Consider the following 27,599-nt stretch of genomic DNA (forward strand, 5'->3'; position numbering starts at 1 on the left):
CTTGACTTCAATGTACATGCCATGATGTGCACACACTCATACACATACTCATACACACACACAGACACAAATATATCAAGAAGAATATTAGAAGACACTACTATCTAAAACTATGTGATCATAATATACTACTCTTTACCCAGAATGCACAGAGTACCTGGGATGTTCATATACTCGGGAGAAACTTCCTGAGAATGATGAAAATTTCTCATGTGATATCAATGAGATATATACTAATGAATAAATGTTATAACCACATAAAATGGTTTGTTATTTTTATTTTACATGCAAAACTATTAAATACTTTTAATTTCAATACAAACAAGACACAGAACTATATTCATACATTAAAAGATCCCACATTAATATTAGCAAACATTACTTTATAACATTATTATATAGAAAAACATATACCATGATATTGGAATTGACGAGGAAGCATTACTTTTAAAGGAACCTTAAACGAGGAAGCATTACTTTTCTTGGGGCTGTGGCCACTGGTAGGTTGTCCATACCCTTAGGAGATAGCTCCACATCTATACACTAATTGGTCAGTACTAATTGGGCTCAGAGGGTTGTTACTACTAAGAAGAAATGAAATCAGGAAGAAAACAAGGTGAGTGATCCTCAGGGGATCTGGGGGAAAGTGGTGAAGGATAGATAACATAAAAATACATTAAACACATTACAAAATTTTCAAATAAGAAAAAAAGTACTATTAAGGTTTTTAAATTTTATCCAGGAGAAACATAATGTAACTGTTAAATAATTTTATTTGTTATACAAACTGTTGCTGATTATTAATATTTATCATTGATTTATCTTTTAGTTAAGCAGTGGTTATTCCTAAACCAGCTGTATACCACAACCACCACATAGAGAGTAGGATTTATTTAATTAACCTAGAGCACAATGCTGGACAATAGTTACTCCATCCTAACCTCCAAGCCAGCATACTATCCTTCCATTCAGATTTCCCACATTATACTTGGCTTTTAGTCGTATCTGAGGTCCAGTTCATCTCTCCTCCTGGTTCCAAGTCCTCCCCTGCAATCTCTGCTCTCAGATCTACCCACTCACTTCCTTTTCCACTCCCCTCTGGACCAGGTTAACCCACCCTATTCTCTTCATAGGTCAGCACTGGCTGGTTGTTTTATTGAAAATACGGAGAACAAATAGTGTCACGTTTACACAAACTTGAGACAGGTGATGCTTAGATAAGCATCACAATGCAGTGTCCGGATTGAAACCAGAGAGTGGGGGTGGGGGGAGAAATAAGCATTTGAATGAACAAGGGTAAATTGTGGACATTCCACCAGAACATTATACTAACAACAAACTATCACCTAAAGCATAAAATCTTTCTTGCCAGATTGTCCAATGCTGCCTTTACATCTTTATTCCTCAGAGTGTAAATGAATGGGTTAAGTGTAGGAGTTATCACACCATAAAAAAGAGCCATGAACTTGGGTTGGTCCCTTGAGATTGAGGAGGGGGGCTGAAGGTACATACTAATTCCTGGGCCATAAAATAAAGAAACCACTATAAGATGAGAGGAACATGTACCAAAGGCCTTTGTTCTTCCTTCAGAAGACTTAATCCTAAGTATAGCACATCCAATACTAATATAGGAAGCAAGTATTAGGCATAGAGGAACAGCCAGGATAAAAATGCATGCCACTGAAAGTGCCAGCTCATTTGTCTCCTTTTTACCACAGGCGGCCTTTATCAGAACAGGAATCTCACACAACAAGTGATCCAGTGTGTTGATGCCACATAGTGGCAACTGTAAAGTAAGTGTGGCTTCTGAGACGGCATAGGCGATTCCACAGAGCCACATAATACATACTAACTGGATGCATAAGCGCCGGTTCATGATCAGGGAGTAGTGCAGAGGTCTGCAAATGGCCACATAGCGATCAAAAGACATAATAGCCAGGAGAAGACACTCTGTGCTCCCCATTGCACTAAATAAATAAAGTTGAAGTGCACACCCCATATAGCTGATGGTCTTTCTGGAGCTTCCCAGGTTGAACAATGCTTGTGGTGTAGCACATGTCCAGAAAGGAGAGGTTGGTGAGGAAGAAATACATGGGGCTGTGGAGATGGGGCTCTAATATGGACACCAGAATGATGGCGACATTCCCCATCATAGCCAGGGGATATGTTACCAGAAGAATAATGAAGACAGAGAGCTCTAGCCAAGGGTGGTTGGCAAAACCTAGAAGAATGAACTCTTCAGGGTGGGTTATGTTGAAGACTACCATTCTCTTCACCTGTAATAAAGTGGCAGAGAGAGAGAGAGAGAGAGAGAGAGAGAGAGAGAGAGAGAGAGAGAGAGTGTTTTGGGAAATGAAAATGACAACATTTTATTTTGTATCGTGTACTGTTTTTTTCAGTGACAAAAAAATAAGCAAACAGATAAACATATTATCATGGCTTTGGTGGGGTAAAGAAGATAAAGAACCTTGCCCAGGTATCACTTCTATGACACTAAATAGTAAAGTAAATTAAACAAGATTTCCACCTGGATACTGAATTTCTTCAGTTGTGTAATAAGGCTAGCTTGCTGAATCCTCATTACAATTAAACAAAAAAGAGAAGTTTGTGCCCTTGTAAATTCATAAAAATTTTTTTTCTAACTCTGGCTGACATAAAATAGATCAGGCTTTTAAATGAATATTCATACTTGTCTATAGCAACTGGTAAAACAGAGGCTGTAAGAGCCCGAGGACTGAAATGCTTCCTTTTCAAATCAGTGTTGCATATTCAGTGTTGAATAAGTAGTCAAAAGAGGCTAAAAATAATAGAATAAGGAGAAACATTAAGATGATCTCATCCAGCACAAATTCATCAGTTGAGTAATTATTTCTGCCAGGAGTAAGAAGAGTGGTGTTAAACAATATATCTGAGAATTTAAAACTAATTAATATAAATTATTTTAACTTGTTTTATGTATTATTGTTGTGTATGTGTGAAGGAATTGGGTGAGTGTGGGCATGTGCACGCTACAGAACGCTTGTGGACTGTGTGGTAAGAGGGAGAACTTTTGGGGGTTGTTTCCCACTTTCTACCCTGGGTTCTGGGGAACAAACTCAGGCAGTCAGTCTTGGGCAACAAGGGTTTTTACCATCTGAGCCACCTTGCTAGCTCAAAATGTAACTTCTATAACATCACTATGTAATAATACAATTCATTGACATTAAACAAAAAATTATACCAGTTTCTCCAGGCTCAAGTATTTAACATTGTCTATTTTTTTCTTGTATAGTCACTTAGACTTTGAAATAATTAAAAGTCATATTTAATTTGAGCTAATTCATTCATATTAGGTACTTTTTAATTTAATGAGTATATTGCCCTGTCTTAAAATGTACACTTAAAGTTTGTACACTTATCAAGACATACTGAATATTTATAACTATAGATACATTTATGAATATGAAGTAATTTACAACTGCTAGGAGAAAAGTCAGTTCTCTAATTGAGATGCAGAGACTCAGATTTACCTGTCAGTTTACATTGTTGAAATATATATACTCTTTCTTTTCACATAAAAGACACATACAAAACAACAACATTCAGTACCTGAGTAATGTGATATTTTGACAAAGTAAGAGATGTGTGATATAAAAAACGTGATATGAATAATTCTAACATTGTACAATTAAATATTTCCATCTATGCATATAACTATATAATTAAACCATAAGACAATGTTGTCTATTGTTTAGCAATGTTATAATCACCTTTTGTATTCTTCTATACTAACCACTCTTCAATATTTAAAATAATAATTTAAATTTAGTACTCTAAAATTTTCATAATTATACTTATTTATCTTCCATGACAGTATTTGCTGCAGTGTTCTCCAAGGCTGACAACTGAGAAAAGTCATCATTAGCTTACATAAGCATATTTTTCTTCTTGTAATTATTAAATGTGGGAGAATTTTCACAATATTTTCACCTCAAATTGACAGAAGTCTTGTTTTAAGGACAGTCATATCTGTTTTGCATCTTTTCTCCTTTTAAAGCTACAGTTAGGTATGTGACATTTACACACTGAATTTCTGTGTCAAGTTTGATTTTCACCTGTCAGAGTCTGAGAAAGGTCAGTGCTTCATGGTCTGTGTCACTCACCTTAAAACTTATTCATGTAAGTTCTATAATCTTATTCCCAACATCATCTCAAGGTAGTTCAGTTCTTTCATAGATTATGTAACCTTTGTGTCTTTGGCTTCTGGTAAGTATTTTATACATGGATTTTTTTCTTTTTCAAATCTAGATATCTGTAAATCACCTTAGGATAGCTCAAACTCTGTTCATTAAATACTCCCCTTACTCTCTCTCTCTTTCTCTCTCTCTCTCTCTCTCTCTCTCTCTCTATATATATATATATGTGTGTGTGTGTGTGTGTGTGTGTGTGTGTGTATGATTTATATGTCACTTTCATTACATAAAATATGTCATATTTATTACATATCATACCTAGCTTCAACTAGGAAAAGAGCAAAAGAATAATACTGGTTATTTTATCTAAATCTGAAATAACTAGATAAAATATGTGAACAAGTCAATATAAAAAACTTGGCCACAAATTTTAAATCATTTATTTAAAGGAAAATGTCTCAAAATAAGCTACATTTTTGTGTGCTAATATTAATAAAATTATAACATAATTTGTTTATATGTAACATTATTCTGTTATTTAATATGTCAGATGTAGTAGTTCATGAAATTTAATACTTTTATTGATGTTTCAAGTAATAGGTAGATAAAAGAGATATTACTTATGAAAAAATTTGCTTATTCTTAGAGTCAATGAATAAGGATTTTCAAATTCCAGAAAAGGTTTCCTGAAGTGAAATGCTCTGACTTTCAAAAGTGCATTAATTAGTATTACCAACATACATTCCATTATTTCCTGAAAATGTATGACCCAGGAAAATGTCTTTTGACTTACCTTGTCTTGATAAGCTTCAATAAGAAGGAACTATGAAGGAATTTAGAGTGCTTTTTAAATTTTCATAGATGAATTAAGAAGCTTTATTTCATAAAAGAATACAGTGTTTGATAATTACTTTCAGGTGATTGATTGATTGAGCAATTGATGAACTACGACAAAAAGAAAATGCTGAATTAAGAAGACACAGAAGAAAATACATGGAATGATCCATATGTGCTATTTGTATATCGCTCCCACATCTCCTGGGATGGTTCTCAAGCAGACCACATACTTAACTTTATCTTTGTTGAATTAGCAGAAAGTGTTCCTAGGGACAGAGTTCTTTGTGGATTTGCTTCCTGTGTACAGTTAATTATCTCCTTAGTTGTGTTGTAAGCAAGTCTATTCTATTATTATATGTGATTTAAAATAAGCTCATTAAATCTCTCAATTCACTATATACATTTTATATTTAATTTATTTTGTGAGACTTTTCATCAAATGATTTGAACAAATGTCTCTTCACCCAGGATAGGCACCGATTACAGACCAAAGAAGGGATTCCACCAAAGTCTAACTTAGAGGACCAGATTATTTGAGTTACAAGTTGCTTACAGGAGCATGGTTGGCTCAACAGGAATTGAGTTATTCAAAAGCTTACCCAGAAATGGATGCTAGGTGCATGACTTCTGGGCAGCCCCATAGGTCTGAGAGTCTACTCCAAACAGATTGGCTGATCAGAGGGTTTCTTCTTAATAGCAGTTACTGCTTCTATAAACTTCAGGAGGGACCTTGAGAATCATGTTAGTTTCAAGGACTTCAAGTTTTTTACTTCCTGAAACTTAAGGAGCCTCTCTCTAGAAAGGAATCTTTCATTTTCAAGGACATTGCCATACATTATTCATATATTGATAAGAGAATATATGCAAGTATTAATTTTGTTATTGAAAAATAATATTTGCTCAAAATTGGAAATTATGGTGGTTTGAATAAAAAATATTCCCATGGGTTCATGTTTTTGACTACTTGGTTTCCCAGTTGGAAGGTTTGTGTGGAAGGTTATAGAACTTTTGGGTCCTAGAACGTTGACTAAAAGAAGTAATTTACTGGATTTTGAGAGTTTATAACCTTGTACCATTCAATTCTTTTTACATTTGAGATGTGCTCTCTCAGTTCCCTGCTCCCATTGCTATGCCTTTCCTACCATTGCAAACTAACGCCACTGGAACTGTACGGCCAAATTCTTCCTTCCATAAGATGTCTTTGGTTGTTGCGTTTTGTCACAGCAAAGAAAAGTAACTAATCAGAGACACAGTATGATATTTTGCTTTATTTGTTCGTTACAGTTTGGTCAGTTGAGACTGCTTAGGCTACCCTCATCTCAAGTATGTATCACTGCATTATAATGAGGATTTTGAAAGTCCCCTGTATATATTTTGAACAATATGATACAATAACTTCTTACTATAAGCAACTTACATATAAAGTAAAACTAACACTATTCTTCTTAGGTAATCATAAATTTATAGCCATTAAATTATTTATATATTATAGTTTCTAAGCCCCCTTCTATAGACTATCTGCTTATTAATTATTGCCTTTATTTTGCAAAAACTTTTCACACTGAGAGAATCGCATTTGACTCATTTTATCCTATTGTTAGTTATACTTTCACAGTCTTATACATGCAATCCTTACCCATACTAATGTCATACAATCTTCTCCCCATATTATTTTTCTAGCAATTTTAGGGTAGGGTCTTTACATTTAAATTTTTTAATCTCCTTTGAATCTATACAATTTTGATGAAATTCTGAGATCTAATCTCAGTCTTCTACTGCAGAAACCCTCTTTCCATAACTCTGTTATTGAAGATAATGCCCATAAAATTGGGGCTTTGACTTTACCAAAGATGAGTTTTTTGTAATATATATTCCCTTATGTTTAATGGTAATTTTTTCATATATTTTGGTGATTCACTTCTGGTTTTCTTATGTATCTATGATTCTCATAACTTGTGTTAAATTGATACTTCTAACAGTTTATAGTGATTTTCTTCTTACAGATTTTCTTCCATATAACAAAACATATTCTCTAAAATATGAATTATGGGCAAGTAATGGATTTAAATTAAATATAAAACTTCAAAACATCTGTACTAAATATTTACAGATCACATCTATTTAATAATAACATTTTGTATAAGTTAGGTTTCTGAAATTGGATAAAGGCCATGACCAAAGGCAATTTGAGGACAAAAGGGTTTCCATCCCAATCATAAGTCATTGAAAGAGGACAAAGCAGAAACAGGACAAAGCAGAGCAGGAGCCTGAAGGCAGAAACTGAAGCATAGACCATGAGAGGAATGTTGCTTCCAGCCTGACCAGCCTGCTTTCTTAAACAAACTAGGACCACCTACCTAGAGGTAGCACTGCCCTCAATTGTTTGAGCTTTCCTACATCAATCGTTTAATTAAGAAAATGTCCCATAGCTTGCCCACAGGCCAATCTGATGAGAGTATGTTCTCAACTGATGATCATCCCTAGATGACCTTAGCTTGTGTCAGGCTGACAAAAAAAACTAACTAGTACAAATATCCGGTTGCTTAATTAAATGTTTATAAGATTAAGTACAATTTTACTTTCAAAATCAAGAATCAAAGTATTCAACAAATGACTTAATGTCACGTACGGGACACTATAAATATATTATGTAAATAACAGTAAAATCCTTTTGGTAAAAGCATAATGAAATAAATTTTAAAGTAGACCCAAAACTTCAGACATAGTATTAGAAATTATGATTAACTGAGAAATAGCAGGCATTTGATCAGATTTTCAGTCCCTTAAAAACATTATTATTATTATTAATTATTTGCTTGTCTGTGTGCACATGATGTGTGTGTGGCTCGGGTGCATAATATGTATAGTTGTGGGCCATGGTATATGAGGAAGTAGAAGAACAGCTTTGGAGAGACATTTCTCTTCTCCATCTTTATGTGGCTTCTAAGGATTGAACTCAGGTCACAGGGTCACTGAGAAAATTCAACCTTCTGAATCATTTCACCAGCCCTGAACATTTTAAAACAAATTTTTAATTTTTTAAACAAAATTTTATTATCATTTATTACAATTTATTCAATTTGTATCCTGGGTGTGTCCCCCACCCTCGTTTGCTCCCAATTCCTCCCAATTCCACCCTCCCTTCCTCTTCTCCCCCTGTGCCCCTCCCCTAGTCCACTGTTACATTGTCTTCCTCTGTGGCCTGGCAAGGCTACACCCCCCAGGGAGAGGTGATCAGAGAGCCTGTCACTAAGTTCATGCCAGAGAAAACCCCATAACATCAGATTTTTATAGGAATAAAACCTTCCCAAATTTTCTTAGTATTTTTCTTAGTATAGTTGTTGAAATTTTTCTTCTTTCTTTTTCTTTCTTTCTTTCTTTCTTTCTTTCTTTCTTTCTTTCTTTCTTTCTTTCTTTCTTTCTTTCTTTCTTTCCTTCCTTCCTTTTCTTCTCTCTCTCTCTCTCTCTCTTTTTTGATACAGGCTGTGCTCAAAAACAGCATTTGAACTCATCAACCTTCTTGCCTCAGATTCTTCATGTGTTAGGATCCAGATCTGTGTCACTATGCCTGATAGTAGTTTTATATAGTGATAAAGTTTGATTATCTTATGTTTTATTTCTTGGATTTGTTCTACTGAGTTCTGTGTAGTTCTATATGTGGCTTTGTAATGATAGCTATTATCCTTTTGTTTCTAGTGCAAAACTTCTGATTGACTATTGTAAGGAACTGATGGTGTGATTTCCCTGTGTTTGTTTGTTTGTTGCTTTGCATTTTGCTATGAATAATGTTTTATTTCTCTTTCATTTCTGAAGGATAGATTTCATGTATATATAATTTCCGTTTGTGTATTATTTTCCCCTCAGGACTTTGAAAACCTTAACTTGTTCTCTTTTATTCTCTACTATACTATAAAGTTTATGCTGAGAAAACTGACATCAGCTTAATGAAGATTCCCTTATATTATGGCTTTTACATAAAATGCCCACTCTATGACTCATGTGTTTGAATATTTGGGACACAGTTGATCCTAACTCTTTTTGGAAAGTTGAACTTTGGAGGGTGGAGCACAGATGGAGAAAATGGGTCACTGGAAGGTGAGCCTTGAGAGTTATAGTTCCCTTCTCTCATTCTCCCCACACCCTTTGCCCCATGTCTTCCTTTCTATCTTTTTTCTCGTCAGCTCTATGTAGCCAACAGCTGACTCATGGTCCCCAACAATGACTTATCAACTAACAAAATTTCAACATCGGATTAATACTTTTTCTCTCATAAATTGTAATGAATTTTATGTGTTAAAATTTGGCAACTATGTTGTAGAAATGTCAATTTCTAATGGAACATATTTTGAATATTGCTTGTTAAAATATGCTTCATAAAACATACTTATTGTTTATTGATGTAGTTCAATTGCTTCCACCTTAGAAAAATAATTTTTCTCATATTGATTCATGATAAAATTTAAAGGCACATTTAAATGTCCCAGTTTATTCTCAGAAATGTTTCCAGACTGTGCTTCATTAGTAATGTCACTTCCTTTATTTCTCATTGAGTCAAGACTCATGCTAGTTATGTTTAAAAGAAATTAAATATTTACCCATAGTTTTTTGTCTCTTTGTATATTTTACTGTATCATGAGAAATCCTTTATTTAAACATCAAATACTTCATCTTAATTCATAAACAAAATTTACAATGTTTTTTAAAAACAGCATGAACATACTCTGAGTTTTGATTAAGTCAAGATTAAGCATAATGGTCTCTCCCTAAAACCATTATGAAGCTATGCTGTCCAGAGACATGAATTGTAGTCTAGGAATTAAAGAAATGTTTTGCAAATAACACTGACTGGAAGACCATTTATTATATTTTATTCAGCATAACTTTACAATAATCTCCCAAAACTATGACTTAGATCCTCCAAAACCTATAATTTATTATTTTCTTGTATTATTTAACAGAATTAGCAGTCTATGTGAACCAACCAGGAAAAATTCCTTTGTTTTTTTCTGCTTTTTCACAAATATGTGCCCAAATTGGGACATATTGGCTAAATAGTATCCAATTTGATTTTTAAAATACTAAAAATGAAACAAATCTGCCAAGAAGGACATAGTTTGTGGATCTAGAATATGTGAGCATTATTAGAGAACCAATATAAAAGTAATACAATCACTAAGTCATTTCATTTGATATCAATGAACTTCCACTTTGAACTGAAAATGTTTCTCAGCAGCTTTTTTAAGGCACCCTTTACATCCTTATTCCGTAGGGTATAGATGAAGGGATTCAGTGTAGGCGTTATCACTGCATAAAAGAGAGCCATGAACTTGGGTTGGTCCCTTGTGATGGATGAAGAAGGCTGAAGGTACATGCTAATGGCTGGACCATAAAATAAGGAAACTACAATGAGATGAGAAGAACATGTTCCAAAGGCTTTTCTCCTTCCTTCAGAAGATTTAATTCTGACTACAGCACATCCAATATTAACATAAGAAGCAAGAATTAAGCATAGAGGAACAGCTAGTATAAAAATGCATACCACAGAAAGTGCCAGCTCATTAGCCTCCTTTTCGCCACAGGCAGTTTTTATGAGAACTGGAATTTCGCACAATAAGTGATCCAGTTTATGAGTGCCACACAATGGCAATTGTAATGTAAGTGTAGCCTCTGAAAAAGCAAAGATCACTCCAGTCAGCCACATGATAGACACTAACAAGATGCAGGCTCGCTGATTCATGATGAGGGTGTAGTGAAGAGGTCTGCAGATAGCCACATAACGATCAAAGGACATTATTGCCAAAAGCAGACATTCTGTGCCTCCCATTATATGGAAGACATAAAGTTGAACAACACATCCAATGTAACTAATAGTCTTTCTAGAGCTTCCCAGGTTAAACAGCATCTGAGGCACAATGCTTGTGGTATAGCACATGTCCAAAAAGGAGAGATTTGTGAGGAAGAAATACATGGGGCTGTGGAGACGGGGGTCTAAGGTGGACACTAGTATGATGGCAATATTTCCCATCAAAGCCATGGGGTATGTTACCAGAAGAATAATGAAGAGAGGGAGTTCCAGCCAAGGACGGTCAGCAAAGCCCAGTAGAATGAATTCTTTTGGGTGGCTTTCATTGATGAATTCTTTTGGGTAGCTTTCATTGATTATAGCCATTCTCCTTTGATTTATTTTACCAACAGTTTGGAAGTTCCATATCAATGTAAAACAATAGAAAATTATTAAAAACTGAGAAAAATGCCAGTCACAAATAAAGATAAACCCACAAGAATAACAGTAGTTTTGTTGTTGTTGCCGGGATCTGGAGAGATTGCTTAGTAGCTAGGAGTGCTTACTGTTCTTCTAGAAGACCCAACTTGGGCTCCCAGTACCCATGATGAGTGGCACACAACTACCTGTATCTCCAGTTCCAGGGAATCCAATGCCCATTCCTGTACTTGTGTGAACATACCCCCACCCCACTGCCTCACACAAACACACATATGCATAGATTAAATGATAAAAATATTTAAAAGACTAACTCTAGCTTTAATAACACAAACCCTAAAGGCTGAGAGAGTATGAAATGTTATACTTAATTCCTTAATAAAAATTCTACCAAAATAGATTACTGCATTTATAAAACCTATTTTCATAAGTAAAGTACAGAAAAACATGTTAAACACTAAAGAAATATTTGATCATGAAGCCAGTGCTACAGAAGATTCTTTCAAGAATTCTACTCAAAGATTAAAATAAATAAACAAACAAAAACACCACTATGAATATACAGAAAAAACTGAATCTCAGTAGTAAAGTAATAAATATTTATTAAAGATTACAGAAGAATCAAACATTACACAAATGAAAACATGATATGAAGTTGTACATACCTTTCAGAATTAATCTCAGTGCTACAATTAAAAGGCAGAGACTAGTAGACTGGAATTAAATACAGGAAGCAATTGTTTGCTGCATGAAAGAAGCATATTTACAAGTTAAATTACAAGAAAATGGATCCTAAAAGCAAGCAGTATTAGTGAGAAAAAGATACCTTTGTTAATAAAGGGAACAATCTACCAGGGGTGTCTAAAATTCCTTAGCAATGACTCATACAACAAATGTTGGCATACTCAGTTTCATTAAGGAGTACTAAACCAAAAGAGATGAACAGATTCTAAAATGATGACAGTAGGTGACTTTGATACTACAGTCTCCATAATTAATGAATCATTTAGACAAACAAAACAAACAAACAAGCAAACAACAAAAATCCACTAAGGACACATCCTAAGTAAGTAAAAAAGATAAAAGAAGCATGTCTTTTTCTTTTTTTGTGTGTTTTTGTTTTTTCTGAGACAGGGTTTCTCTGTGTAGCTCTGGCTGTCCTGAAACTTACTCTGTAGGTCAGGTTGGCCTTAAACTAAGAGATCCACCTGCCTCTGCCTCCTGAGTACTGAGACTAAAGATGTGCACCACCACCACCCAACAGTATATCTTAATATAAAAAAATTAATTAGTCTCTTTTATCTTATCAGATTACAATGGAATATAATATAGATCAACAAAAATAGAAACTGCCAAAATTATGTAAAAGCATGATGATTAAACAATGTCTTTACATGATGAGTGTCATAATTGAATAATTTAAGATGTAAATTAATTTTTATAAAGTTACAGGAAAATACAAATACAATATAACATTAGACAAAGGGACAAAATGAAAGCTGTTATGGGATTATAGCTGTTGATGGTCTGCATTTAAACAAATACAAATACGCTCCAAATAAATTACCTATTAAGTTATTAAGGTACATCAAGGATTTAAGAACTACAGATATAAAAATTATGAGAAGATGCTGTCTTTTTTCCATTGAATGGTTTTGGCATCTTTGTAAAAAATCAGGTGTCTATAAGTGTGTGGATTCATGTTAGGGTCTTCTATTTGATTCCATTGATCCACCAGTCTGTTTCTATGCCAATACCATGCAGTTTTTAGTATTGTTGCTCTATAGTACAGCTTGAGATCAGGGATGGAGATGCCTCCTGAAGATCTTTTACTGTAGAGAACTGTTTTAGCAATTCTGGGTTTCTTGTTCCATATGAAGGTGAAATTTTTTTTCAAGGTCTGTAAAGAATTGTGTTGGTAATTTGGTGGGAATTGCATTGAATCTGTAGATTGCTTTTGGTAAGATGTCCATTTTTAATATATTAATCCTGCCAAGCCATGAGCATGGGAGATCTTTCCATCTTCTGATATCTTCTTCTAATTCTTTCTTCAGAGACTGGAAATTTTTTTCATACAAGCTATACCACTCCTAGGCATATACCCAAAAGAGGCTCCAGTACACAATAAGGACATTTGCTCAACCATGTTTGTAACAGCCTTATTTGTAATAGCCAGAAGCTGTCTGTCTATCTACCTATCTATCTATTATTTAATTTTTGGTTTTTTGAGACGGGGTTTGTTTAGCCTTGGCTATCCTGAACTTACTCTGTAGACCAGGCTGGCCTTGAACTCATAGAGATTTGCCTGCCTCTGCCTCCTTGAGTGCTTATTCTTCAAGGTTTTAAGGTGTAACTTAATACTGCAAATCCTCCCAGAATTTACAATAATGCAATAGAATAGTGGTGATCCCTCCATTCTGCTGCTGATATTTTAATTTATTTTGTATTATACAAAATATATTTTATTTTATTTTATTTTATAAGTTTAGTTTTGACCTGACTAATGCATGAATAATCCACATTTCATTTCTCTTGATTTTTGTTTAGCAACCATACAGATACTCCTAACACTGTGCTTTATTCAGAACACCTGTGCTCTTTAATTCTATCCTAAGATTCTTTTCATTTCATGCTCATAGTTATTTAATTTTGCTTGTCATCCTATCCATTTTGTATCTTTTACTTTAAGTACTTTTCTATCCTATATCCCTACAGAGACCTATTTTCTCACAAAATTTAGTCACTTTAATGATTTATAAACTACGTTCATCTTGGGATCTATAAACATCTGCTCATTTGGTCATTCTACTGTTTCTCAGTCATACTTCATTTTCATTACATGCTTTTAAGTTTAGCTTATGATACTTATTAGATATATGCAGAAAGACCAAACACAAGTCATTTTTTGTCTGGCACCAAAATCTATAAATGAAACATTTGGAGAATCTATCACAGAAACTTTTGACTATTAACTCAAAACTGATTCCTATGATACATTTAAATGACTAAATGGAGACTTTATGTTCAAATATTTAGTATATGTCAAAAAATACTATTTGCTTAAGTTTATAAAGTTTTAAGATAAAGAGGATGAAAAAAATCAAAGGGGAAACTAGTTATTTCTAAAACCGTTGAACAAAATATTTCTAATTTTAGAGAAGGCTTCCTGAGGTGAAATATTGTATTTCATTTGTGTATATAATAGGTACAAGTATCTACAGATGTTTATACCTTACCTGAGACCTCATGGCCTTTAAAACAAAGTGTCATTTCACTTACCTTATTTTTATACTTTCCATTGGTGTGGAATTATGAAAAGATTCATTTAAGTCTTTCAGACTCTGGAAAATAGAGAAACTGTTGTCACAGATACATAGTCAAGCATGAATTTCAGGACTTAAGTTTATAGTTGATACTAGTGCCATAGAACCTACATCAGGTATTCAGTAGGAGAAAGTGTCCACCACAGTTTGTGAGTGTGCTACTGTGTGCTCACTATATGCGTCCTCAAACCTCTGAAGCATTGTTTTCAATGAGGCCATTCAATTATCCCTCTCCCAGGTGTGTTAGCACAGAAAATTCCTTGGGAGAATACTCTCAGTGGAAATGTTTCTTATGTACAATTAGCAGACAGTAAATAGATGCTGAAAGATTTCTTCTGTTTTTTAGACATGTTTTAAGGCAAACTCATTTAAACTCACAGAACTCTTTATATCAGTGTTACATAGGATGTAACTAAATAAATGAATTAAACAATATATTAATAACTGACTCATTGGAATTTATATAAGAATTAATTAAGTACGTTTGTTCATTCATTCTTACACACATACATATACACATATACACATCTTGGTGGATGGAGCAAACTCTGAAGAGTGAGGCCCACACCACACGTTTACTCTTTTGTCCAGCAAGATCTTTCAAGCAGTACAATGTGGTTACATTCTATTTTTCTTTAAGTGAGAGATTACAGTGAGTGTAAGTGAGAAAAACTGTTCTCAAATCCTCATATGATTAAATGTTTTACGTACTATGGATAAAAAATAAATATGGAAAAGAAGTTTTTTCCAAGAATTCACATACATTTGTAACTAAGCATCCTGTTTACATATTAATAAGGTGATTAAACAAGGTAATTTTTCAGCCAGCTTTTCTTTACTGGCAGGCTGCAGTTTGTGGTTACAAAGAAAGAGTCAGCTGTCTTAAAAGATAATCTTATAAAAATCTATTTTTTTGCCAATAATGGGTTTTTAATTTTTTTATTTTTATTAATTACACTTTATTCACTTTGTATCCCCCCATAAACCCCTCTCTCCTCCCCTTCCAATCCCACCTTCCCTCCCCCTTTTCCATGCATGCCCCTTCCCAAGTCCACTGATAGGGGAGGTCTTCCTCTCCTTCCTTCTGATCTTAGTCTATCAGATCTCATCAGGAGTGGCTGCATTGTCATCTTCTGTGGACTGGTAAGGCTGCTGCCCCCTTTGGGGGAGGTGATCAAAAAGCAGGCCAATCAGTTCATGTCAGAGACAGTTCCTGTTCCCATTACTATGGAACCCACTTGGACACTGAACTGCCATGGGCTACATCTGTGCAGGGGTTCTAGGTTATCTCCATGCATGGTACTTGGTTGGAGTATGAGTCTCAGGAAAGACACCTGTGCTAAAACTTTTTGGTTTTGTTGCTCTCCTTGTGGAGCTTTTGTCCTCTCCAGATCTTACTATTTCCCACTTCTTACAAAAGATTCCATGCACTCTGCCCAACAGTTGGCCATAAGTCTCAGCAGCTGCTTTGATAGTCTGCAGGGCAGAGCCTTTCAGAGGCCCTCTGTGGCAGGTTCCTAACTTGTTTCCTGTTTTCTTCTTCTTCTGATGTCCATCCTCTTTGCCTTTTAGGATGGGGATTGAGCATTTTAGCCAGAGTACTCCCTCTTGATTAGTTTCTTTAGGTGTACAGATTTTAGTAGGTTTATCCTATAGTATATGTCTATGTGAGTGAGTATATACCGTGTGTGTCTTTCTGCTTCTGGGATAGCTCACTCAGGATGATCCTTTCCAGTTCCCACCATTTACCTGCAAATTTCATGATTCCCTTGTTTTTCATTGCTGAGTAATATTCCATTGTGTAGATGTACCACAATTTCTGTATCCATTCTTCAGTTGAGAGGCATCTGGGTTGTTTCCAGGTTCTGGCTATTACAAATAAAGCTGCTACAAACATGGTTGACCAAATGTCCTTATTGTGTACTGGAGCCTCTTTTGGATAAATGCCTAGGAGTGGTATAGCTGGATCTTGAGGAAGTGCTATTCCTAGTTGTCTGAGAAAGCGCCAGATTGATTTCCAAAGTGGTTGTACATGTTTGCATTCCCACCAGCAGTGGAGGAGAGTTCCCCTTTCTCCATAACCTCTCCAGCATGTGTTGTCACTTGAGGTTTTGATCTTGGCCATTCTGATGGGTGTAAGGTGAAATCTCAGGGCCATTTTGATTGGCATTTCCCTGATGGCTAATGACGTTGAGCATTTAAGTGTTTCTCTGCCATTCGATATTCCTCTACTGAGGATTCTCTGTTTAGTTCTGTTCCCCATTTTTTAATTGGATGACTTTGTTTGTTGCTTTTCAGCTTCTTTAGTTCTTTATATATACTGGATATTAGCCCTCTGTCAGATAGAGGGTTGGTGAAGATTCTTTCCCAATCTGTAGGCATTCATTTTGTCTTGATGTCAGTGTCCTTTGCTTTACAGAAGCTTTTCAGTTTCATGAGGTCCCATTTATTGATTGTTGCTCTTAGAGTCTGTGCTGTTGGTGTTCTGTTCAGGAAGTAGTCTCCTGTACCAATGAGTTCAAGGCTCTTCCCCACTTTTTCTTCTAACACGTTTAATGTGTCTGGTTTTATGTTGAGGTTTTTGATCCACTTGGACTTTAGTTTTGTGCAGGGTGATAAGTAGGGATCTATTTGCATTTTTCTACATGTAGACATCCAGTTAAACCAGCACCATTTGTTGAAGATGCTATTTTTTTTCCATTGTGTGGTTTTGGCATCTTTGTCAAAGATCAGGTGTCCGTAAGTGTGTGGGTTTATCCCTGGGTCTTCTATTTGGTTCCGTTGATCCACATTCTGTTTCTATTGCCAGTATCATGTAGTTTTTGTTACTGTTGCTCTATAGTACAGCTTGAGATCAGTGATGGAGATACCTCCAGAAGATCTTTTATTGTAGAGGATTGTTATAGCAATTCTGGGTTTCTTGTTATTCCATATGAAGTTGAGAATTCTTCTTTCAAGGTCTGTAAAGAATTGTGTTGGTAATTTGATGAGAATTGCATTGAATCTGTAGATTGCTTTTGGTAAGATGGCCATTTTTACTAGTTTAATCCTGCCAAGCCATGAGCATGGGAGATCTTTCCGTCTTCTGATATCTTCTTCTAATTCTTTCTTCAGAGACTTAAAATTTTTTTTTTCATACGAGTCTTTGACTTGCCTGGTTAGGGTTACACCAAGGTATTTTATGTCATTTGTGGCTATTGTGAAGGGTGTTGTTTCCCTAATTTCTTTCTCAGCCCTTTTGTCTTTTATATACAGGAGGGCTACTGATTTTTTTCTTTTTGAGTTAATTTTGTACCCGGCCACTTTGCTGAAGGTGTTTATCAGCTGTAGGAGTTCCTTGGTAGAATTTTTGGGGTCACTCAGGTATATTATCATATCATCTGCAAACAGTGATACTTTGTCTTCTTCCTTTCCAATTTGTATCCCCTTGATCTCCTTCAATTGTCTTACTGTTCTAGCTAGGACTTCCAGAACTATGTTGAAGAGATATGGAGAGAGTGGGCAGCCTTGCCTTGTCCCTGATTTTTTAGTGAGATTGATTTAAGTTTCTCTCCATTTAGTTTGATGTTGGCTATAGGCTTGCTGTATATTACCTTTACTATGTTTAAGTATGTGCCTTGTATCCCTGATCTCTCCAATACTTTAAACACGAATGGACGATGGATTTTGTCAAATGCTTTTTCAGCATCTAAGGAGATTATCATGGTTTTTTTTTTTCTTTCAGTTTGTTAATATGGTGGATTACATTGATGGATTTCCATATATTGAACCATCCCTGCATGCCTGGGATGAAGCCTACTTGGTCATAGTGGATGACGTCTTTGATGTGTTCTTGGATTCGGTTTGCAAGTATTTTATTGAGTATTTTTGCATCAATGTTCATAAAGGAGATCGGCCTGAAATTCTCTTTCTTTGTTGGGTCTTTGTGAGGTTTGGGTACCAAGGTGACTGTGACTACATAGAATGAGTTTGATAATGTTCCTTCTGTTTCTATTTTGTGGAATAGTTTGAAGAGAATTAGCTCTTCTTTGAAGGTCTGGTAGAATTCTGCGCTGAAACCATCTGGTCCTGGGCTTTATTTTGGATGGGAGACTTTTAATGACCGCTTCTATTTCCTTAGGGGATATAGGACTATTTAATTGATTTACCTGGTCTTGATTCAGCTTTGGTAAGTGGAATTGATCAAGAAAACTGTCCATTTCATTTAGATTTTCAAATTTTGTATTTCAAATTGTGGCATATAGACTTTGGAAGTAAGACCTAATGATTGTTTGGATTTCCTCAGTGTCTGTAGTTATGCCCCCTTTTCATTTCTGGTTTTGTTGATTTGGATGGTGTCTCTCTGCCTTTTAGTTTGGCTAAGGGTTTGTCTATCTTGTTGATTTTCTCAAAGAACCAGCTCTTTGTTTCATTGATTCTTTGAATTGTTTTATTTGTTTCTAATTTATTGATTTCAGCCCTGAGTTTGATTATTTCCAGCCGTCTATTTCTCTTTGGTGTGTCTGCTTCTTTTTTTCTAAGGCTTTTAAGTGAGCCATTAAGTTGCTTGAATGAGATGTCTCTAATTTCTTCTTGAAGGCTCTTAGTGCTATGAACTTTCCTCTTAGCACTGCTTTCACTGTGTCCTATAATTTTGGGTATGTTGTGCCTTCATTTTCATTGAATTCTAGGAAGACTTTAATTTCTTGCTTTATTTCTTCCCTGACCCAGCTGTCATTTAGTAGCAAGTTGTTCAGTTTCCATGTGTGTGTAGGCTTTTTGCTATTTCTGTTGTTGTTGAGGTCCAGCTTTATTCCATAGTGATCAGATAGGATACAAGGTATTATTTCAATCTTCTTGTATCTGTTGAGGTTCTCTTTGGGACCAACCATATGGTCTATTTTGGAGAAGGTTCCGTGAGGTGCTGAGAAGAAGGTAAATTCTTTTGTGTTTGGGTGTAAGGTTCTGTAAATGTCTGTTAGGTCCATTTGATTCATGACCTCTCTTAGAGACATTGTTTCTTTGTTTAATTTCTGTTTTGTTAACCTGTCCTTTGTTGAGAGTGGGGTGTTGAAGTCTCCCACTCTTAATGTGTGGGGATCTATGTGTGGTTTAAGTTTTATCAATGCTTCTTTTATAAATGTGGGTGCCCTTGTATTTGGGGCATAGATGTTCAGGATTATGATGTCTTCCTTAAAAGAATCACAAATCTAAACTTTTATGTAAAAAACAATCAGCCGTCTCTACTTTAAGTTTTTAAGGTGTACATTTACTCATTAATAACTTTTATTAAATCATATCAGGAAGCTGAGGGCAAAAACAAGTATAAGGAAATCAATTGTTATCTCAATCACCATCCTAGCTTGAGAGTGTCACATCAGCCAGTGCTACCTTGGGGTATTCTTGCTCACCAACCTTAAAAAGTCCCTAGTTTTACTAATACTATTTACTATTAACTCTGAGCTTCAAACTGTTCTCTAAGATTGTCTACATCAGAGCCATTAGCAAAAACGTCTTTACCTAACCTTGCTAAACAATCTATTTTTCCAAATTCTTTCTAAGGATGATGGCCATTGATAACAATCTATATCTGTAGGTTCTTTTTCAAGGGTGATGGCTAAATCATTAATCTGCTCTAGCAGCACTGCCTGAAAGAGATCAAGCATTACTTGTAAGTACCAGTGATACTGCCCAATGAGGGGCTGGAAGCCCCCTTAGAGTTTTCATACAACTCATATATTATGAAGGATGTGGTGACCATAAGGGCAACAAGCAGAGTTATACTCCATAACAACATGAAATACTCAGGATGTGTAGTTCTTGGGGTTAGGCCTTTCCAAGACAAACTCATTGTGATTGTGCTAACCGGTGAGCCGTGTTTCATGAGCTGTTTTGCAGCTGCTTCTGCATGGCATCTGACATTTTACCTTAGTGGTTCTGGTTTCTTGTTAATCACAGTTGATTCTTTAAGTCCAGCTGACCAGACACCATAGACTATCCACCCCAAAAGAGTCTTTGCCTCCCTCTGAAACTTCAGAAGCCAGACCTCCACTGTTTGCCCTGCTCCAACATTCCTATCTTCCAAGCTCTCCCACAGAGCAGCTCACTGAGCTCTCAACACTCAATGGCTTTTATAGTCTGAAGATACAAAGACCTTCCAAAATCCTCCCCAAAACAGCATGGTCAGGTCTGTCACAGCAATAGCTCACTCCTGCACCAACTCCTCTCCTTGTTGGTTATTACTGTGATAGAACACCATGACCAAAGCAACTTTGGGAGGAAATGGTTTATTTCAGCTTATGCTTCCAGGTAACAAGTCCATCATTGAGGAAAATCATGGCAATAACTCACACAGGGTGGAATTTGGAAGCAGGAGTTAATAATATAGAGGCCATAGAGGGTTTCTAATTATTGGCTTGCTTCTCATGGCTTTCTCAGCCTGCTTTCTTATAAAACCCAGGACCACAAGTCCAGGGATGGCACCATCCACAATGGAGATGGGTTCTTTCTATCAGTTGCTAATTAAGAAAACATGTTATAGCCAGGTCTTATGGAGGTAGTTTTTCAATTGAAGTTCCTTTCTTTCAGATAACTCTAGCTTATGGCAAGATAGCATAAAACTAGCCAGTATACACATACAGATAATTAAAAATAACAAAATGATTTTAAAATTATGGACCAAGACATAGTTGCATATTCTTTTGTAATTTACAATAAATGTAGTCTTTCTTTCATATTATAGATAAAAATTTTTACTACAAGTTTTCTCAATATTAATCCTCGACAAGATGTGAGTTGGCAAAGTTCTTTTCATAGTCTGTGTTTTTTTACTTACCAAGTTAACGTTTTTTTGTTCTTTTTAAAGCTGTGCAAATGCTTTTTGGTTTTATAAAGTCTCAATCATGTATTGTTGGTCTTGATGGAGTACTATTAGGAATTTTCTTTTTTACGCTTATATAAGTAGGATACTGTTTATAATTTCTTCTAGCAGCTTTAGTGTTTCTCTTTTAGGTAAATGACCCATTTGAGAAATGGGCCTTGTACCTGAACAGAGAGTCCCCAAAGGAAAATAAATGGCTAAAAAATATTTTTAAAAATGTTCATCATCTCTAGTAATTAGAGAAACACAAATGAAACTTTGAGATTTCATCTTACCACAGGCAGAATGGCAAGTATCAGCAAAACTACATACAACAAATGCTGCAGGGAATGTGGGGAGAGGGGATTGTCATTCATTTTTGATGGGAATGCAAGCTGGTGCAGCCACTTTGGAAAGATTTGTGAAGGGTTCTCCAAAAAAGCTAGAAATAATCTATCATATGACTCAACTATATCACCCCTTGGCATATGCTCAAAAGACTCAACATCTTACTCCACATATACTTGATCAGTTATGTTCATGGCTACTCTAATCACATAGTTAGGAGATGTTCTTCAACCAACAAATAGGTAATGAGAACATAAAATACCTACACTATTCAACTGTAATGAAAAGTAAAATCATGTACTTTGCAGGTAAATGAAATGACCATACTGAGCGTGGTAACCTAGGCTCTGAAAGAAAAATTTCCTCTCTCATTGGAGGCTCATAGCTCAAATATCCAGATGTGCGTGTATATCCTGGAGTAACTTAAGAAATCAGGAAAGTAAAAAGGGACCATAGCAGGTTGTGTAGGGTGTGTATGGGGGTGTGTGTGAAATAATCAAGGCAATAGCAGAGTACTAGTAAGCTGATTGCATAAATGCAAAAAGGGGGACATTAATTAAGGGGAGGGCAGAGACATAAGTACAAAAGGAGGGTTAAATAGCAGTAAAGATGTCTGAAAAAAATAATAAGGAATCATTATTAACTATTTACCAAAAGATCTTGTAAGACATATATCAAGACATATCAATATAAATATACATATATAGTTCAAAAGAAATTCTATCACCTGGGATGACAATGCTTTTTCAAGAGCCAAAAATCATCTAACAAAAATCCCAACACCAGGCAAGAGATTTCTTTTGAGTTGATGGTCAGGGTTGTCCAAGAAACTCCCTAAACATACAGGCTACTGCTATTGCCCTTGGTTGTTCCAAGGGCAATAGATCCCCATTGCTCAAGATGCTATACATTTTAGTCACAAAGCTCAGAGACCCCTGAGCTACAGTTGACCTGGATGTCTCCTCCCTGAGAACTAGCATTCATAGTTCCAGAAGACACCATGCAAGCTTCCAAAAGAGGAAAACAACCAAGAGTTCTACTCAGCTGAGGCACTTATGAACCACAACAACAAGCATGGCATGATAACCCTAATGGTGCAACAATCACATTTATATCTTGGCAATGACCAACAGCTGTCTTATTGGACTTAAGATGCCCTCAACAAGAGGGAAACCATGTCTAGTACTAGAAACTTAGCCTACTACCCAGGGTGAATGAAGTCATATATCTTGGAGAGAAACCTACAACCATCACTTTGCTAAGTCAGAATAGACCCTAACTACACTCTAAATATTTGTCTTTATACCCACATAAAAGTGTAGTCTTCATCACTCCCCAAGAAAACTTCTCTTTGCAACAGAGACCTGTGTAGAAAACAACAACCAATCAAAATCCAGAGTTGTAGAACCCAGTCCCAAAGGATACATCAATAAAACAACCCCCACACCTAAGGCTCAGGGCACATTGAGGAAGAAGAAGCAGAAAGATTGTAATAACCAGAAAATCAGGGAGTCTGATGTAAGACTAGTAATATCAGAAACTACAACCATAAAATATCACCAACATGAATGCTTAAACATGAACAGAATAAGAATGACACATGTAGATATACCAAAGTGGTAAGTAGTCATGAGAAAAAATATGAGTCCTTAACCCAGTGAACTACAGGTAAATAGCGAATGCTGAGAATGGGAGAAAAACTCTTCTACAGGGAAGAACACACCAATTTGTTATCCAATACCAAATAGTCAGTGCTAATATACATGTGGAAGTAACATTATACCAACTGAACAATATATATATGTGTGTGTATGTGTCTGAATACAATAGCAATTAATGATAATGTATACATTGTGTATATAATATGTATGCATTATATAATATATACAATATAAATTCAGTATATAAGAGAAAATATGGGATGTTTTTCTGAGTCTTATTTATTCAGCTTAATATATTGATCTTGAGTTTTGTTATGTCTTATTGTGTCCACCTAAACTTTCATTGTATTTATATATTATTTTCTTTAACTCTTTATCCATTGATAGGCACCTTATCTGGTTCTATAATTAGCTACTATAAATTTGAAACAACAGGCTTTGATCTCAAGTATGTGTACAGCATGTTGATTTTGATTGTTTTGGCTTTATATCTAAGAGAGATTTATGTGGATTATATAATCATTATAATTCTAGTTTGAGTAAGCGCTATACTTGTTTCTGTAGTGTTTGGATTAATTATAATCTCATCAATAGTGTATCTGTGACCTCACCCACCCATCCCTATATCTCATCACATTTTCTTGACGTTAGCTACTCTATCTAGGATAAGATGAAATTTTAATGTAGTTTTAATGTGCTTTTTCCTGGTGGCTAACAATGCTGCATGTTTTCTCACATATTTATTGGACATTTGCATTTTTCTTTTGAGAAGTGACTGTTGAATTTAAATTATACATCACTAATCGTTCATGGGAATATGCTCAAATTACATTATATACGTGCATGAAAATAGATTTACATAATCTTGAATCATAAACACGAGAGCAAATAAGGTCAACTTGAGTTTTCAAGACAGCCAGTGAGCTTCTATATTCCTTTGCAAGTGTTTAGGACAAAAGGAAGGTGGTCTGACATTAAGATCAATACAGAGAACAGTTGAGATATCCATTTGATCTACATTTGATTTGAGAATATATTATATTCAAGAGCATTTAAGAGCTGCATTTAATAGTCTTCATTTTTTCTCTCAAAAGGAAAATCAAAACATCTAACTTTTCTTTATTTAAATTGTCTATGTTATGGATACCCAATTTCATATCCTGTTTCTAAATCTGTAGAACTTCAAAAACATTTTCTGTTTTAGATGAAGAACATCACTTTATTTTAATTAATGTGGCAAGTAATTATTTAAATGAGACACCTTAAAATTATGCTGCTTCATGACATTTAAATTCAGTTATTCATAACTTCAACACCCTTGACATCATTTTAAAGAATAAACAGTACAATATTTGAGTTTTGAAATTTTCCTCAAAAAACTGAATGCAGGTCTGTGATGCTTGAAATCACTTTTCATTGTGTTCTTTCAGAGTATGAGAAGAAAAAACAGCTGTGGCAGAAAATATAGCATAGCAAAACTTTTCAGAAATATTCAAAAGGTGGGTTACTGTGTTGTACAGAAAAAATAATGGAAGTACTTATCTTTCCTATGGGAGACTGATAATCCACAAGATAAAATGAGACCGTTAAATTTAACATACCAATGCATGTTAGAATTCATCATTGCTTTTCATAGCAGAATGACTGAGATAGACAAATACAAAGTTTACACATACTTAATTGGGTATTAACATTAGATAATAACTAGTTAGAAGATCCAGTGCAAATTATAAAAAAAAACATGAAAGACATTTAAATTATGGATGATAATTCAAATGCTGTTTTAGTTATTGTTCTGAAGCATATTGAAGTTTATAGCTGTTACCTTTAAATCTAGGTTTTACTGCCCAGAGTAATTATGCCTTAATTTGAGGCACCATACTCAGAGCCTCTCCTGTGTTTCTCAATCCTCCCTCCCTACTCATTTTTTCCTACTCATTAATTTTTTTAAATGGGATATTTATCTTTAGTCTTCAAACATTAGAACTATTCAACAACATTTTTGTTTGTTTTGTTTTTCAAGGCAGGATTTCTCTGTGTGGCCTTGTCTGTCCTGGACTCGCTTTTGTAGACCAGGCTGGCCTTAAACTCACAGAGATACTCCTTCCTTTGCCTCCTTGAGTGCTGGAATTACAGGCATGTGCCACTGTACCCGGCTTATTCCACAACTTATTTCTCTAATCTATCCTCTCTTTGTTATCAGCATTTCTCTCTCTCTCTTTTTAACCCACATGGCTTTTAATATTGTAAATACTTATGAACTTCCATGTGTTTTTGTGTTTAAGTATCTGTTTATAGATATATTTTCATGATAGTTTTTGTCTGAAAATAATCTAGAAAAAATTGATAATAAATTTTATTAATTAAAGTTTTTCTTTGATGATTTCATACATGTATAAAATATATTCTAATGACTCTTACCTCAAAGACTCTTACCTCATATCTACCTTTTTTATCTTTTCCTCCCTACAAATCTCTTTGCCACACTCATTTTTTTTAAGTATCACACACAAGCATACACACTTTTGTTTTGTTTTATAATACACTGAGCTTAACCAAGTCCCTCTGTGGAACTGTGAATTTGAAACCACCCATTCGAGCTTGGTGTATTCACCAGTGGGTGTGCAACTGAAATCACTGACTCCTCATCTCTGGGAATCTCTAGTAGCTAATAGTTGAGCAGGAAGTAGTAAGGCTCTATGAGACTGTCTTCCATCCATGACTGATGATTAATAGGGATAGTTATTATTTTTACGTTTGCAGTTAATTCAAGTTAAAGTTCTCCCAATTATAATATTTAAAAGCTATTACCAGAGACTCCAAGATGGCGGCGAGCAGAGCGCACAGTTTTGGAGAGGCAGAAGACATGAATCTCCGTAATTGGTGAGTGTGAGAGACCAAAAGATAAGCAGCGATTGTTATGTAGAGTAGGCGCAGTATAGCGGTAAGTTCCCTGAGGGGATAGCTACCTCGCTGCATTCTTTCCCACCTTCCGGTTCCGGGTGGGTACGTGACCCTGCTCACAATCTGCCTTCCCGCCTTCCCTGTTCTGGGTACGTGACTTAACTACGGCTTTGTTCAAACCACCCAATCAGAACCCTGTAACTGCTTCTCGTTTCTGTAACCGCGCCTCCTGCTCCCGAGCCCTATAAAAACCCGTCACCCTAACCGAGAGGCGCGCAAGTCCTCCGATAGGCTAGGTCGCCCCGGGTACCCGTGTATCAAAATAAACCTCTTGCGGCTTGCATCCGAAGGCTGGTCTCGCTGTTCCTTGGGAAGCGGGGTCTCCCCGTCTAGATAGGCTCCTGGGAGTCTTTCAAGTGGAGAGTCAATCAAAGCTAGGATTTGGACTTTTGGGCTTTCTAAAGGAGAGGGGCCACCACAGAAGTGTGGAGTGCTTGTAGATTTAGATCGGGCGCAGACTTCTCCGGGAAGGAAATAGGGCACTTTCCTTGTCTGGGCCTCCTGTGGGGAAACCCGCATACAGCAACAGGCAGCAGAGCACAAAACTCACATCCAGGAGATCAAGGCAGCAGAGACCGTGCTCCAGGCCCCTTACAGCAGCGGTCTGCTCTAACCACCCGTTGAACACCGGTCCCCTCCTGGGACACATCCCACTCAGGGCCCTCCGGTCCCGAGGATCGTCCCCTCCCCCATCCCGATGACGTGATCCCGAGGCTTAGACGGCAGCAGGAAGTGCAGCAGAGCTCACGTCCCAAGCGGCGAGAGCACAATAACCCCAGAAACCTCCTCACAGGAGGAGCGCAGGCCCAATCACAGAGCTCCAACCACTGAGCGCTAACCACAGAGACTCAGATCCACAATACAATTCTTCCTGGATACCAAAGCTGCAAAGCTCAGGGCCTGGGACCCAAGACAGGCGGAGGCAGGGAGGCAGGGCTCCAGACCCCGCAGCTGCAGCGGAGAGCAGTAACGACCTGCTGAACGCCACCACTCAGAGGAGAACACACCCAACCTAGAGCCCTCTCGCCGAGCTCTTGACCCGCGGAACACACTCCCCACCATCACCACCACTCGGCTCTGCAGGAGTGCAGGCACCACCGAAACTCCACCCCGCCAGAGCGCACACCCAATACAGTGCTAGCCACAGAGACTCAGTCCCTCAGTACAACCCTTCCCAGACCCCAAGCCTGCAAGTGGCGGCACGGACTACACAGGGCTGCCCAGCCAGTGATTGTA

The 27,599-nt window shown here is 36.2% G+C and overlaps 1 protein-coding gene and 1 pseudogene across 3 annotated transcripts; both read right to left on the reverse strand.

The window, feature by feature from the left end:
- Positions 1 to 361: 361 nt before the first annotated feature.
- LOC110541866 (olfactory receptor 2B11-like) lies at positions 362 to 5,499 on the reverse strand (annotated as a pseudogene).
- Positions 5,500 to 7,772: 2,273 nt separating this feature from the next.
- Positions 7,773 to 27,046, reverse strand: LOC110541867 (olfactory receptor 2B11-like). 3 transcript variants are annotated; one of them, XM_060369006.1, is made up of 5 exons: positions 26,914 to 27,046; positions 23,049 to 23,102; positions 14,509 to 14,570; positions 11,895 to 11,973; positions 7,773 to 11,182 (listed from the first exon to the last, which is right to left on the reverse strand). In XM_060369006.1, exon 5 carries the CDS (start codon positions 11,176 to 11,178, stop codon positions 10,192 to 10,194), a length of 987 nt encoding a protein of 328 aa, XP_060224989.1. In that variant the 5' UTR covers positions 11,179 to 11,182; positions 11,895 to 11,973; positions 14,509 to 14,570; positions 23,049 to 23,102; positions 26,914 to 27,046; the 3' UTR covers positions 7,773 to 10,191. The 3 variants fall into 3 exon arrangements, with proteins under 3 accessions (XP_060224989.1, XP_021484238.1, XP_060224990.1); XM_021628563.2 differs by lacking the exon at positions 26,914 to 27,046 and adding an exon at positions 26,211 to 26,572; XM_060369007.1 differs by lacking the exons at positions 23,049 to 23,102; positions 26,914 to 27,046 and adding an exon at positions 26,211 to 26,575.
- Between the last annotated feature and the right edge of the window lie 553 nt (positions 27,047 to 27,599).

Source organism: Meriones unguiculatus, chromosome 16, assembly GCF_030254825.1.
Source record: "Meriones unguiculatus strain TT.TT164.6M chromosome 16, Bangor_MerUng_6.1, whole genome shotgun sequence".
In the NCBI taxonomy this organism is placed as follows: Eukaryota; Metazoa; Chordata; class Mammalia; order Rodentia; family Muridae; genus Meriones; species Meriones unguiculatus.